We start from the raw sequence: 15431 nt of genomic DNA on the forward strand, positions 1-15431 counted from the left end.
ACCCATGTGGGGATTCGAACCCGGGTCTTCGCCGTGACGAGCCAACGCGCTAACCACTAGGCTACCCCACCGCCCCACACCGCTCTAAACAGCATACCATTTACATCGTGGCGGTAGTCTAGTGGGTAAAGCGTTCGCTCGTCACGCCGAAGGCCCGTGTTTGATTCCCCACATAGGTACACACAATGTGTGAAGCCCATTTCTGGTGTCCCCTGCCTTGATATTGCTGCACTATTGCTAAAAGCGGCGTAAAACCAAACTCATTCAGTCATTCGCCGACCTGTTCAAGGTCTGTGCAGCAAATGCTGAAGCGGCTGAAGCCAGCTCACTCACTCACCATTTACATCACGTCGTGTCTGCCGAATGTGGGAGAAAAACCCGAAGTAACGCAGGTCTCAGACGTTTACCATTTTGGTGAAATATTAAATCATAAATTTCACATTATTTCATTATAATTGCTAAGCATGTATTTTATATAAAGAAACACATGTAACAACAAAATCCATATGTTCGGCATTAACTTTGAACGCGATTATAAACTTTACAGACGAGTGTTTTTACGATTGAAGTATTAACTTACACATTTTGATAACCGTTAGTGTTAGAATCGGTTAAAACCCGTGTTCTAATTAAGTTGCATAAGTAACGCAAAAAGTAGTGTGTACACATTCTTTGCTTGTGTTTTAAATAATAACTCAAAAACAGTCACTGGTTATTCGGGTGTCTGAGAATTGTGAACTACAAAGCCAAATTGACTCTCTTCTTCAACACTGAGAATTGTAATACACACTGCGTGGTGGCATTAAGGCATGGTTCTTGTTAAAACGTGCTTTCCAATATCCAATGTTTACCGAAACAATTGTACGTAGGACTTCGACGATTATTGCGATGAAGCATCACTCATGGTAAATTCCAGACATGTTGTCAATTTGGTTTAACGCCACAATCAGTTATTACCTGTAATTAATTTGGTCCAGACAATCCAGTGATTAATATCATGAGCAACGATCAACATCTGCGTCTAACTCGCGATCACAGTATTTCTAAGTTAGTCATTCGGAAACACTTCTTAATTCTGATGTAATGATTTCGTTTATTTCAGAGATAATAATAATAATGAGTATTATAAAGCGCTGTATCCATCCACATGGTGCATGCTCAAAGCGCATAAAATGAGAGAAAAGATACAGGTAGTGAAATAATAGTATGAAATATAACTTATGAATGATAGCCTGAAATAAAGCTTATGAATAATAGCAGGAGAAAATGTTTATGAGTTAAAGTTCATGAATGATAGGGTGGAATAAAGTCTATGAATAATAGCCTGAAAATAGTTGCGTCTTGAGTTTTGATTTGAATACAGTTAATGATGATGAAAGCTGGTAAGATTATACTTTGGTATGTTCAGAAGATTCAGATTTTGAGATCGAAGAGTCTTTATAGGGATGTAGTCTACTAGCATATTAGAAAGATATGGTGGTGCCATATCATTTTGACATTTGTACACCATACACAGAATTTTAAAGTTGATTCTTGCTTCAATGGGAATAACCGTTTAGTGCATTTATATCAAAATCGATATTTCTATTGATATTTGTGCTCCGTTTACATCCTCCTTCCGATCTCATTCACGCACTGATCAGCAAAACGTAAAACGTTTCATATTTTAGTGGTATTCTAAAGAAGTTGGTTTTATCGATTGTCTCCCTTTTGGGCAGACAACTCTCATTGTCTGTTGCAACATTTGTTGATTAATCATGGAAATGGACGAGACACTCATATTTCAATCAGTTGTTTGTTTCCTGTGGCTTGTTTACCTCTGGGAAACATATCTTTCATCTCGCCAGGTAAAATACAACCTGCACTCTGTTGTTTTTTAAATGAATTCTGTTAGCACAGCGAAACGATAGACATGCCGGGTTTTTACGTGCGTGTTTGGCTTTTACAGGCGCTTCTTTGTGTCTTTACAAAGGATTGAAAATATTTATCGGCATGATCAGTGTCGTGTTTATTTGACAAAAAAATTAAATCAGTTCACGCGTAAATTAGGTTTTGGCAAGTATTCAACTTTGAATATGGCATCTGATCGCATGATCACAAAATCATCGGTTGATTAAAAGTGTTGGTTAGCTATTTCCTGTTTCGTCGTATGTTCAGTTTCACGAATTCTCGATCCTCGTGCTCTGACTGTCAGGTTATTAAATGCTTTTTTCTTTGTATATGACTCTTCATGCATTAGTGATTTGTGAAAGTAGCCATGGCACCTAAAATTTAAATGTCTTCCTGATTATGTTATGAGCCTAAGCCAGTGTTGGGTGTTTTTTTTTATTAAAAAAATAACATGCTTAGAAATATCCTTCTTCTAGTACAGGGACCTACACGTCGATGGTCTGGACCAAACTTGTTTATTTACAGACTACCACCATATAGCAGGAATATTGCTGAGTGCAGCGTTAAACTATAAGCAAACCAAATCTTTGGAAGTCAACATCCGTTGTGGTCTAGTTGATACAGGCATTTACCATTGATCCAAGGAGAAGTGCCCCTGACCAGTAGGGCTGTTATGATTCACTCTCATAATCGATGAATCGAACAGTATCCATCATGAATTCAATTAGTTTTTCGCGAACACTAAAATCAAATGTCCATGATTTTTGTTCTGTAAAGGAGTGTTTTTACTTGACTTTGAATGGTTATTTATCAAAACAAGATATTATATGCCAAATGGAATATATCCACACCAGACAGGATAACAGTCAACACTATTATATATATTTTAACAGCAGTGTGGTCACTGGTCATTGTCATGATAAATTAACACTGTCAACATGGTCAAATCATTGTTTCACTGAATATACTGTATAATGCATCAACTGCTGGCTTGTTATCCCCCCGGCATGTAAGATATATCAAACAGAGCCTAAAGTGGTGCCTAATGCTATTTACAGATTTATGTGATTTCGTATTTTCTCGTTTTCCATGGAAATGATTCGGTCTCAAGAGGGAGGGGTGGGCTTTGTTTCCGGAGCACAACTTGAAAACCATTCAATATCTTTCAACCGAACTTGGCAGATATATGAGACAGATCTTGAAGTGGTGCCTTTTGCTATTTACAGATATTTGTCAGTTGTTTTTTTCCCGGTTTCCATGGAAATGATTTGGACTTAGTCTTAGAGGGAGTGGAGGGCTTCGTTTCCAGAGCATAACTCGAAAACCGTTCAATATTTTTCTGCAAAACTTGGTAGATCTATCAAACAGAACCTAAATTGGTGCCTTTTGCTACTTACAGATTTTTGTGATTTCGTATTTTCTCGTTTTCCATGGAAACGATTTGGACTTAGTCCCAAAAGGGAGGGGTGATTTTCCATGGAAACGATTTGGACTTAGTCCCAAAAGGGAGGGGTGAGTTTCGTTTTCCGGAGCACAACGCGAAAACTTCTTAATATCTTTCAGCAAAACTTGGCGGATATGTTAGGCAGATCCCAAAGTGGTGCCTTTTGCTATTGCAGATTTTTGACATTTTTATTTTTCTCGGTTTTCATGGAAACTATTCGGACTTAGTCTCAAGAGGGAGGGGTGGGCTTCATTTCTGGAGCACAACTCGAAAACCATTCAGTATCTTTCAACATAACTTGGCAGATATATGAGACAGATCTTGAAGTGGTGCCTTTTGACATTTTTATTTTTCCCGGTTTCCATGGAAACAATTCAGACTTAATCTAAAAAAATCAAGCTGGACTTTAAGTAACTGTCTGATGATTTGTTCTTTCAAATATGTGGGGGCCGGGGGGATATGTCATCTTCTGATGACTCTTGTTTTTGTATTTGTTAACCATAAATTATATTCTTTACCCCCTATTCATGATATGTATTGATATTCGTCTCATAGTGGATTCGTTGCAGCCCAGGAAACAACATGTTGTTATGTTATTTTCAGAGAAATGTCTACAAGACAGCCAAGAAGGTGCCAAGTGCCCTGGAAGATGTGCTCGACGTCGAGACATTTGAGAAAGCTCGGTTGTATCAAGTGGACAAGAGTAACTTCAGCTTCTATCATGACTTGTACTCTCAGATTGAATCAACGGTAAGTGTAGAGTCCTCAGTCATTGTGTACATGACAGTGTCCAGACTCAAGCTTCTCATACCTCTGTGTCAGAGTGTAATCTTGTAAAAATAATGAAAAATGTTTTCTTGACATTTTTCAACTCAGAAATATAAGGATATTATATGCAAACAATGAGTGACATTACAGTTTTCAAAATAGTGTTTGAATATGCTTTTACATCTCTTCAGCAACAACCCAGCTATAAGTTATGCTAAACACCATACGAATGGGCCTCACATTGTATCCATGAGGGTAAACAAACTCAGGTTGTAAGTTTGACAAGCAAGTGCTTTAACCACTAGGCTACACCTACCCTTTCACAGTAGATATTTCACTTATGTTTATGCAATGGTGTCTTTCTTGTAGTTGATCCTAGTGTTTGGGGGGATGCCCTTTGTGTGGTCTGTGGCTGGAGGGATGATCGCCAGACATGGATATGGACCAGACTACGAGGTAAGATGACTCACTAATGAGTTTCTGATAAGTCAAATGATCCTGTGTAATCTCTAGTGCAGATGTATTTCAGATCCTGCAGTCAGTGGTGTTTACCATCCTGTGTATTTCAGATCCTACATTCTCTTCACCATCCTATGTATTTCAGATCCTATAGTCTGTTCACCATCCTATGTATTTCAGATCCTACATTCTCTTCACCATCCTATGTATTTCAGATCCTACAGTCTGTTCACCATCCTATGTATTTCAGATCCTACAGTCAGTGGTGTTCTCCATCCTATGTATTTCAGATCCTACAGTCAGTGGTGTTCTCCATCCTATGTATTTCAGATCCTACAGTCAGTGGTGTTCTCCATCCTATGTATTTCAGATCCTACAGTCAGTGGTGTTCTCCATCCTATGTATTTCAGATCCTACAGTCAGTGGTGTTCCCCATCCTGTGTATTTCAGACCATACAATCTGTTCACCATCCTATGTATTTCTATTTCAGATCCTACAGTCTGTTCACCATCCTGTGTATTTCAGATCCTACAGTCTGTTCACCATCCTGTGTATTTCAGATCCTACAGTCAGTGGTGTTCACCATCCTATGTATTTCAGATCCTACAGTCTGTTCACCATCCTGTGTATTTCAGATCCTACAGTCAGTGGTGTTCACCATCCTATGTATTTCAGATCCTACAGTCTGTTCACCATCCTGTGTATTTCAGATCCTACAGTCAGTGGTGTTCACCATCCTGTGTATTTCAGATCCTACAGTCTGTTCACCATCCTGTGTATTTCAGATCCTACAGTCAGTGGTGTTCCCCATCCTGTGTATTTCAGATCGTACAGTCTGTTCACCATCCTATGTATTTTAGATCCTACAGTCAGTGGTGTTCCTCATCCTGTGTATTTGAGATCGTACAGTCTGTTCACCATCCTGTGTATTTCAGATCGTACAGTCTGTTCACCATCCTGTGTATTTCAGATCCTACAGTCTGTCCACCATCCTGTGTATTTCACATCCTACAGTCTGTTCTCCATCCTGTGTAGTTCAGATCCTACAGTCAGTTCACCATCCTATGTATTTCATATCCTACAGTCAGTGGTGTTCCCCATCCTATGTATTTCAGATCCTACAGTCTGTTCACCATCCTATGTATTTCAGATCCTACAGTCAGTGGTGTTCACCATCATTTGGATGCTGTACTCGACCTTCACCTCTCTACCATGGAGTTTGTACAGTACATTCGTTATTGAAGAAAAGCATGGCTTCAACAAACAGGTAAGACATTCAATCAGTGATCGCCAGCGCTGCAGGTTATGTGTGAAATCTATATAATCCACATGCCACGCATCTCCCTTCATGGCCTCATTCTAAAACCAGGCTTAGGCAATAATGTTCATGTTGTTTTACAGAATTTTGTTTTGTTCATAAGATATCAGTTGTCTGAAGTGTCTTCAAGTGAACAAATCTCATTTAACTATTTGAATTTCCTGAATTAGTGTCCCCTCAGTTGTACTTGTGTGGCATGACAGTTGCCATGACCCAGAGGTGACATGTCAGAGGGAGGTAACTCTTATTGGTCTGCACTTTTCAAATTCATTGCTATGTATTTTGTTGTTTACAGATTCCTCTTTTGAACACAATCTAACTGTGCATTCTTTTTTATATGTATAATTTTAATACCATGAGAGTCTGTACATAAAGATATCACAGAATGCTTTTGATCCTAAGTTCATTTTGCCTTTTTCGTGGCTTAACATTTGAACTAACATATACCCAAAATTAGACATATTTCAGTCTTTTTGTCTTCTGTTTCAGACAGTAGGTTTCTTCTTCAAAGATCAGGCCAAGAAGTTTGTGGTGATGCAATTGATAACACTGCCCATCACTGCCTCACTCGTCTACATCATCAAGGCCGCCGGAGACTACTTCTTCATCTATGCCTGGCTGTTCACACTCATTGTCTCACTGGTCAGTTAGTGATATTAATAATATTTTTAAATCTGTATCATCGTTCATATTAGGCAGCCCTACCAAAGAAAACTTTCCTACTGTGCAGAAAAACGCAGAAAAGCCCACATTAATCGTGGAAATAGCAACATAAACATAATACCTAGCTACTGAAACAGTGAAAACGGCAACTTTAAATCGCTAAAACTGCATAAAAAAACGAAGAGCCTGCAACTCCGATGTTGCACATGCGCACATGGAAGAGAAAGTCTCGATTGCATGTTGACATTTTCCAGCTTGGACAAAAGTTACATTCCCTTTTTAAGTATTTCTGTTGTGGTATTTGGCATTTATCATCATGACACTTGTGTGCACACTTGTTTAGTTTACTTTCCATTCGTATGAAATGACTGACAGCAATTATTTCGACATATTTAATACTTTTTCTACGCGAGGTGATTCACGGTTGCTGGGAAATTGAAAAGGAGCACTGATCGTAATGTGCATGTGCAGTAGAGGTCAAAGTTCACTGATATAAAAATGTTGCAGTTTCATAGTTTTTCATTTGCCATTTTTACTGTTTCAGTAGCGAGGTAATGTGTTTATGTTGCTATTTCCACGATTAATGTGGGCTTTTCTGCGTTTTTCTGCACAGTGGGAAAGTTTTCTTTGGTAGGCCTGTTAGGGTTCACTTTCTGTTTAGAAATTCTGTCATCCTGCACAGATTACAAATGTTTCTGTCACTGAAAGACTGGAAGATATAATCTCAAATTGTACTCAATGGTTGGTTTGTCAGAGCAGAAGACCCTCTCTCTTGAAACTGTTAAACAGTACTAAAGCTTACCTTGCTGTACACTGTCTTCAGTACAACTGCTTGGTTTATATGACGTCGTATCTCAGTTGTGTAGATCGATGCTCATGCTGTTGATCACTGGATTGTCTGGTCCTGATTCAATTACATTTACAGACCACCGCCATGTAGCAGGAATATTGCTGAGTGTTGTGTTATACAACAAACCAACCAAACAAATCAACAGAACTGGGAATGTCCTGAGTTGCCTCCCTTTCCTTGGTGAAAAGCATGTTCATGTGATGTCAGACTTTTAAATGAAGATCTGTACTAAACTCTTATACAGAAATTGGGATGTGTATTGGCAAAGATCAGAATTGCAATACTAGGAATTTAAGTGTTCAACAGTGAGTGACTCTGATGATACATGCAGATCCTGAATATCTTTGCCATCATTTTGTAGTTGGGGGGAACAGGGGAGAAACTAATTTGAGACAAAAATCACTTCTATGTCAACACCAGTCGTCAGTCAAATTTGAATGGAAACATCTTTTGCAAATGAATTTCTCTGTAGATTTTTGGTTAAACGCTACTGAAAATAATGAAACGTGGCATATCTTTTAACCAATTTATCGGATATATTGCAACATGTTGCCGAGCAGGGTTATTCAGGAAAGTCATGGTGATTACTTGTTTCAAGTGTATTAGTAAGACAAATTTGGAGTTAGAGATGGAGACTGTGACGTCACTTGTGATACAAATGTATGTTGGCACAAGGGTCCATGTTGATAATAATAATGTGTCCATTTATATAGCGCCAAACTACACACTAGGTATGCTCATAGAGCTAACAATCAAGGCACAGCACATTATTACCCCGGATAACCCAAGCTGCCTGTTAGGCGCTAGAAGGTTATAGTCATATGACTTTTTACCACCGGGTACCCATTTTCCTGCTGGGTGAACAGAGACAATTTTGAACAAACTCACTTGCCTAAGGTGAGACAACATGTGTCACATGTCCTTCGTTGTGGGGCAGGACTCAAGTCCTAGAAACTCTCAGGAGTCAAGCTGCCAAACACAGTCACCCATCCAAGGACTCTCCGAGCTCGACGCTGCTTAACTTCACCGATTTGTGACCTGAGCTTTGAGCACAGGACCCCGCGCCACCACATAGAGAATGTGAAAAAGGGTCATGTCCCAGATCTGAAAATTGTAGCGATACTATTGACCAGGTCTTGGAGTGAGTGGGTTAATATTTTACACCCCTCGGCAATAATAGATCTTGGAGTCATCTCGCAGATGACATATTCACTGTATCATCTTGGTGATGTGTGAAAACGTCTTGGTCAGGTGGACAAGGCATGGTCTAATGGTTTTGAATGTTGTGTTTCAGATGCTGATCACGATCTATGCTGATTACATTGCGCCACTGTTTGACAAGTTTACTCCCCTACCCGATGGACCACTACGGAATCACATCGAAAAATTGGCTGACAGTATTGCCTTCCCTCTCAAGAAGCTCTATGTTGTTGAAGGTATGTCTATATGTTGTTGGACCCATGAAGATCTGGGAAAGAATTGGTCTTCAGAAACCCATGCTTGTCGTAAGAGGCAACTAACGGGATCGGGTGGTCAGACTTGCTGACTTGGTTGACACATGTCATCGTATCCCAATTGCGTAGATTGATGCTCATGCTGTTGACCACTGGATTGTCTGGTCCAGACGTGATTATTTACAGACCGCCGCCATGTAGCTGGAATATTGCTGAGTGCGGCGTAAAACTACTCTCACTCACACACTCACTCACTTATGACATATTTAAAGTTTATTGGCAGTGTCTGACTTTGATTATATGGATGCAACACTCATATTGCTGAGTGTGGCGTTAAAAAAACAACAACCAACACTATGTTGTTGAAGATATGTCTCTGTTATGCGACATATCTCTCTGTTGTGAGGTATATCACTATGTTGTTGAAGATATGTCTCTGTTATGCGACATATCTCTCTGTTGTGAGGTATATCACTATGTTGTTGAAGATATGTCTCTGTTATGAGACATATCTCTATGTTGTGAGGTATATCACTATGTTGTTGGAGGTATGTCTGTTATGAGACATATCTCTATGTTGTGAGGTATATCACTATGTTGTTGAAGGTATGTCTCTGTTATGCGACATATCTCTCTGTTGTGAGGTATATCACTATGTTGTTGAAGATATGTCTCTGTTATGAGACATATCTCTATGTTGTGAGGTATATCACTATGTTGTTGGAGGTATGTCTCTGTTATGAGACATATCTCTATGTTGTGAGGTATATCACTATGTTGTTGAAGGTATGGTTCTGAAGGCAGCACATACAAATGAGGACATCAGTTTTTTATGCAGAAATATTCTTTGTAAATGTTTTCACATTGGCTTGAAAATACCCAGAACACAGGGGAATACATTACATTGACAAGGCAAAGAAAACTAAAATATAAATACTAATTTTACATGTAAGTAAATACTTGAAGATAAAATTTTATAATGAACTGTCCGTGTAATCTTGTAGGCTCCAAGCGTTCCTCTCACAGTAATGCCTACTTCTACGGGTTCTTCAAGAACAAGCGTATTGTGTTGTTCGACACCCTCCTGGAAGGTTACAAGTCTGAGGAAGAGAGGAAGAAGGAGGAAGAGAAGAAGCAGGAGGAAGAGAGGAAGAAGGAGGAAGAGGCAGCCGCAGGGGATGCTGAGGTGAGAGGATAACTTGAGGAGGAAGCATCTATGTTTTTCAGCAATGTTTTGTGTACCTGGATAGTGTTATTTATTAAGCTTAGGATAAATTTGTCGAATTCTGATTAGTCAATAGCCAAAGCATACCAAACCATGTAGGCGGATTTGCCAGGGTGTACAAACGGCTGATCACTTGGAAATTTTAGAGTTGGCGTATACAATAATGAGTATAAACAAAAAAATAAATAAAAAATATAAATGTTTCTGTATTTCACTTGTCGTTTACCAAAACCTAAAATTCGATATTTTTTTATCATAAACTTAACCATCCCAAGTTATCTCCCTTTATAACCATTCAGGAAAAATCATGGCGAAATGTTTTGCGTCTCATTCTGCTGATGATTGAATGTTGATGTTTAAGATAACCTAAATAAAAGGATCTTAAGGGTAATAAATTCTTGATAGTACCTTGTATTTACATGTATACATCCTGTGTTGCCAGACCAAGGAGGAATCGGCGGAAGAGGAGGAGAAGAAAGAAGAGGAGACAGAGAAGAAGGAGAAGAGGAAGCAGGGCTGTAATGATGAGGAAGTGTTGGCCGTCCTGTCTCATGAGCTGGGCCACTGGAAACTCAGCCATAACCTGAAAAATCTCCTCATATCACAGGTAGGTGATAGATGTGTTCAGTTTCCCGAGTCCGATGGACAGAGTGAAGTACATCACTATAGAACTGATTATACACTCCACATAACCATGTTCAATTAGTGGTTTCATTTCTGATTATGTATGCAGTAGTATAATAGCATATTTGTACTATATCCATGCTTAATCATGCTTAAAGCTATCTTCTCGCAATCTTGCTGACCATGAAATATGGTATGAAATTAAAATAACCAGTCATGTTTTAGCCATGTTGACATAGTATAAATTGTATGAATAATATTATAAGATATTATGTTGGACGAAAACAAAAATTATAATCTTGAACCTCAAACATTCATGTGTCTGTCATGTTGTAATACAGCGTTTAAAATTACGACCTGCCCGACCATCCGAGCGGTCTATTTTCATCTCAGACTGTCAAATTTCAAAAGTAGCCTGTCCGGTGGTCTGTGTAATATCCTGTGAGAAACATTGTTTAAACCCATTCTGGTCCCATTACTGAAGTGCCAGCATCACTCTGTCTATGGTTGCCATGGTTACAGGTGAACATGTTCCTGTGCTTCATGGTGTTTGCCATGCTGATCAACCGAAAGGACCTGTTCATAGCGTTCGGCTTCAACACGCAACCAAAGCTCATCGGACTGTTCATCATCTTCCAGTTCATCTTCTCTCCTTATAATGAGGTAATACACTTGTGTTATAATGAGGTCTGTAATATGTTAGTCCTGGTATCTCTGGCGAAATGAACAAGGTCAGCTGGAATATTGAATCACAAGTTTGTTAGGGTGGGTTAAATCAAGTTTATCAGTTCAGTGAAATCCACAAGAGTGTCATCATCCGTGCCAACCTGGGATTCTGATCCTGGCACAGCCAAGAAGTACAACTTAGTGAAATTGCAGCACCTTAGAAAATGCAATACTGGGTATTCTAAACAAAAGTATGCATTTTCAGTTGTTAGTTTTCAGTTTACAGTGATTGTATTGTAAACAGTGCAGTAAGACCAACCAAACGACCATATACAATAAATCATGAAGTTAATGCATCACCAAATTAATGTAAGTGTAATTGTTATGTGCCAAGATGTTAATGCAAGTAGCTCTACCTAATAAAATAACAACCACACCTAAACTTATGAAGTACAATTCTATGAAAATGATACGGAATGTTTGTCTGACTGAGTTTGGTTTTACGCCGTTTTTAGCAATATTCCAGCAACATCACGGCGGGGACCACCAGAAATTGGCTTCACACATTGTGCCCATGTGGGGATTCGAACCCGGGTCTTCGGCATGACAAGCCAACGCTTTAACCATTAGGCTACCCCACCGCCCATATGGCATGTTTGTAGTTCGATTGAAGGAAAAAATTTTTTTTAACAAACTATTTTTTTTTCACTACAAATGTACTCTTAAGATAAAACGTTCTGTCAGTTCATCAATGCCAGCAAGGGCCTCAATCATTTTTCTGATTTAATTTCCAGTAGCCTGGTACTTAGACTATAGTTTCAGAAAGTTACCTGACCCGTGAAGATCCGGGTTAGAACTGGTCTTGATCAGCAACCCATGCTTGTCGTAAGAGGCAACTTATCGGGTGATCGGGTGGTCAGGCCTGGTAACTTGGTTGACGCATGGCATTGTATTCCAATTACATAGATGGATGCTCATGCTGTTGATTACTGGAGTACAGACCACCACCATATAGCTCAAATATTGCTGAGTGCGGCGTTAAACAAAAAAAAGCAACCAAACCAATCAGAAAGTTGCCTGATTCACAACCGTCAGTCAGATTCGAATCCTCCCACTAAAGCTTATCAATCAATTTGATTTACTCTCAAGTTTTCTAAAGGAGGCTTTCTGTATGTTATTGTTAATTTAAAGAACTACACATGCTTCATATGAATCAGGGTCCATCGTAAGTAAATGTACGTTGGTGCCATGAACAGCTGGTTCAGAAAGATATATTACGGAAACACCCACTGTCTCTTCTTGGGAACAAAAAGCTGATGTTTTGTGAGGTGTTTGGATGTTAGGCATAAGAAAATAGTATTTAAAGATTACTTTTAAGTATTTCATTCACAAATCCTTTTTTCCACATCCTAATGTAAATATAACACTTTAGTTGTCTCCATTTTGTTGTCATGGATACAGGGGGAGATAACAACGTCAAAGAAAAATCACATTCCATCTGACCAACACATTAATATGTACTTGTTATGTTCCAGATTTTATCGTTCCTTATGACAATGCTGAGCAGAACATTCGAGTTCCAAGCAGATGCATTCGCAAAAACCCTACACCGAGCCACAGCCCTCAAGTCAGCCCTCGTCAAGCTCAATAAAGACAATCTTGGTTTCCCGGTTTCTGATTGGCTGTTCTCAACATGGCACTACTCTCATCCTCCATTGCTGGAGAGGTTGAAGGCCTTGGATGCTAAAAGCAAATCTGACTGATCAGAGACTATCGTTCCTGTTGAAGTGTGAAAGCTATGTTCATCCTCTCTGGAGACTGTGTGTTCAGATAGCCTTGAAATTTTGGTATTTAAAACATAATCATCAAAAAGTTTTAAATGTTTTTCTTTATTATGAGGTTCATCAGAAATGTGTTTTGTGAAAACAATTGCTAATGGTCAAGTAAGTAGTCTTGTTTCACTCTAATAATTTGTAAAAAAATATTAGCTCTTTTACTATTCGTATCATAATTTAGGAGGAAGAGTTATCTTTCTTTGCCAAAGCTACGATTTCTACAAAGTTTGAAATTATAAAGAAATCCTTATGCATAGTCATTTTAGAATTTAATGGTTATTACTCATCTATAAATTTTGGCAGTTTAAAAACCTTTTAGAAGTTATAGAAAAAATGTAGATCACGTGTATAAATACCCTTATTTTCAAGTCCAGGCAAATGGAACATGTTTTGAGAGCAGTGCTTCTAGTCTCTTGCAACCGTTTCATTTAACGTGGTGTAAAAAATGTCACAGTAATCTATGGAATATATGAGAGGCATAAGTGTCATTTTCTGCTTTTGTTTTGTCAAAACTAGTTGTTACTGTGTTATTGTGTTTTGTCATGCTTTGAATTTGTGGCTATTTTTGTTAAATTATCAACAAACACAAAATGGATTTGGCATTTAGATTGACATTATTGTTTGATCTCATTGTGGGAAAAAGACATTAACTTTTACTGCATATCACAGTATAACCTATTCAGATTTCTGACGCTCTATCCAAATTTCAGTTTCCTATTTGTGTATGGTGAGCTAATTGCAATGTCAACCACACTTCTTGTTTCATGAAAAGCAAAGTTTAGCAGGGAGGATCAAAATCAAAATTAATATGTTCCTCATCCATCAAAGACAAAGATGTGGTTAATGATAACAAATTTTAACTATTTCCATCCTTTTCTATTTTACTGGCTTTTTGATCCAGTTGAATAAAAAAAGTAGAAACTAAAATGGTTTCAATTAAATTTATTATCATGCAATAGCAATCCCTCCCACATTATTTTTAAAAATTCAGAATCTAGTTTGTGTGAGTGTTGTATGATTAGTATTGGTAGGCGCCTGCTTAAATATTTCTCTGGGACCACTTAATAGAATTTGATTGGACTGTGAAAGGTTCTTCATCCAATCAGAATCAGGCTTGCAAATGCTATGGGCAGTTTGATGTGGAAGACATGAGCATCATGTGAAACTGTGTGAATGAATTGCATTTTGAAGACAGATGGAAAAAGGGACACTTTTATTGTGGGATTGTTTTTTGTGAGTTACAGAACAGAAAGGACCTACTCCCTAACCGATAACATGATATATTTTTTTCTAAAATCTTTTGTTTTATTACCATGTATTTTATGTTACCTTCAGCATCAAACCAAATCAGTGTACAAGGTCAGCACTCAGATAAATTATGACAAGAGACATAAAATGAGGCTGCATGTATCCCGATAACATGGCGCAATAAGATCCACATCCCGATACAGTAGTTTTATTTCATAATATGCTCGGCCTTTCTGCTAGTGAATCACAACCTTGAATTATTTGTTTTTTTTAATCTCAGAGAAGGTATATTAAGGGGAGAAACATAAGAATTTAGGGGCACTGTGTACATTCTGCCAACCGGGAAATACTGGAGAATCTAAAGTGGCTCTTGAACAGGTTCTGTTATTGTTCATGTTTACATGAATAAATCTTGTAATGTAATATGTATCGCGATACAAGAGATGCTGTCACTGTATCGTATTGTGATTCTCTTGTTGTGATACTATACTGTATTACTGTATCACTACATCTGATTAGGACTTTGTGTATTCTGCCGCTTGAAACTAATCTCCTGAAACCAGCTGTGAAAAGACATTTGTATTTCTGTTCATTCAATTTCATCAAAATTTCAGGTTTTTACCTAAATTAATAAAATGTCTTCGTTTCTGTAGTTTGGGGATAAATTGAGGGGATACTGTTCCACAGCACTCTTTGACAATTTGTGGTTGAAACCTCCAGGCGACCAAAACTGTTTGTGATCATGGAGATCCACAAAAACACACTGAGGTTGTGTATGTTTTGTTTATTTACATGTATCATGTGTGTACTGTGTACAGGGTTGTCTGTAACTCTCACTCTGTACAGAATTCTTTGTCATCTATCAAAATAAACATGCCAGTTTCACAACTATCAACATCATGTCTTGGTTTGAATGAAGCAGACGTCAACTGAACGAAGCAGACGATTGGATTGGATTATCACCATTATAATGGATAGAAATGGTG

General features: G+C 38.3%; 1 protein-coding gene across 1 annotated transcript; it reads left to right on the forward strand.

Annotated features, from left to right (window-relative positions):
• Positions 1–1725: 1725 nt before the first annotated feature.
• LOC124287642 (CAAX prenyl protease 1 homolog) lies at positions 1726–15340 on the forward strand. The gene is made up of 10 exons (XM_046724144.1): positions 1726–1847; positions 3938–4084; positions 4472–4558; positions 5713–5829; positions 6370–6522; positions 8688–8829; positions 9852–10033; positions 10515–10679; positions 11219–11359; positions 12898–15340. The coding sequence occupies exons 1-10, from the start codon at positions 1758–1760 to the stop codon at positions 13123–13125; spliced, it is 1452 nt and encodes a 483-aa protein (XP_046580100.1). The 5' UTR covers positions 1726–1757; the 3' UTR covers positions 13126–15340.
• The last annotated feature ends 91 nt before the right edge of the window (positions 15341–15431 follow it).

This window comes from Haliotis rubra, unplaced genomic scaffold (genome assembly GCF_003918875.1).
Source record: "Haliotis rubra isolate DU_JTF1 unplaced genomic scaffold, ASM391887v1 Scf403, whole genome shotgun sequence".
NCBI classification, from domain to species: domain Eukaryota; kingdom Metazoa; phylum Mollusca; class Gastropoda; order Lepetellida; family Haliotidae; genus Haliotis; species Haliotis rubra.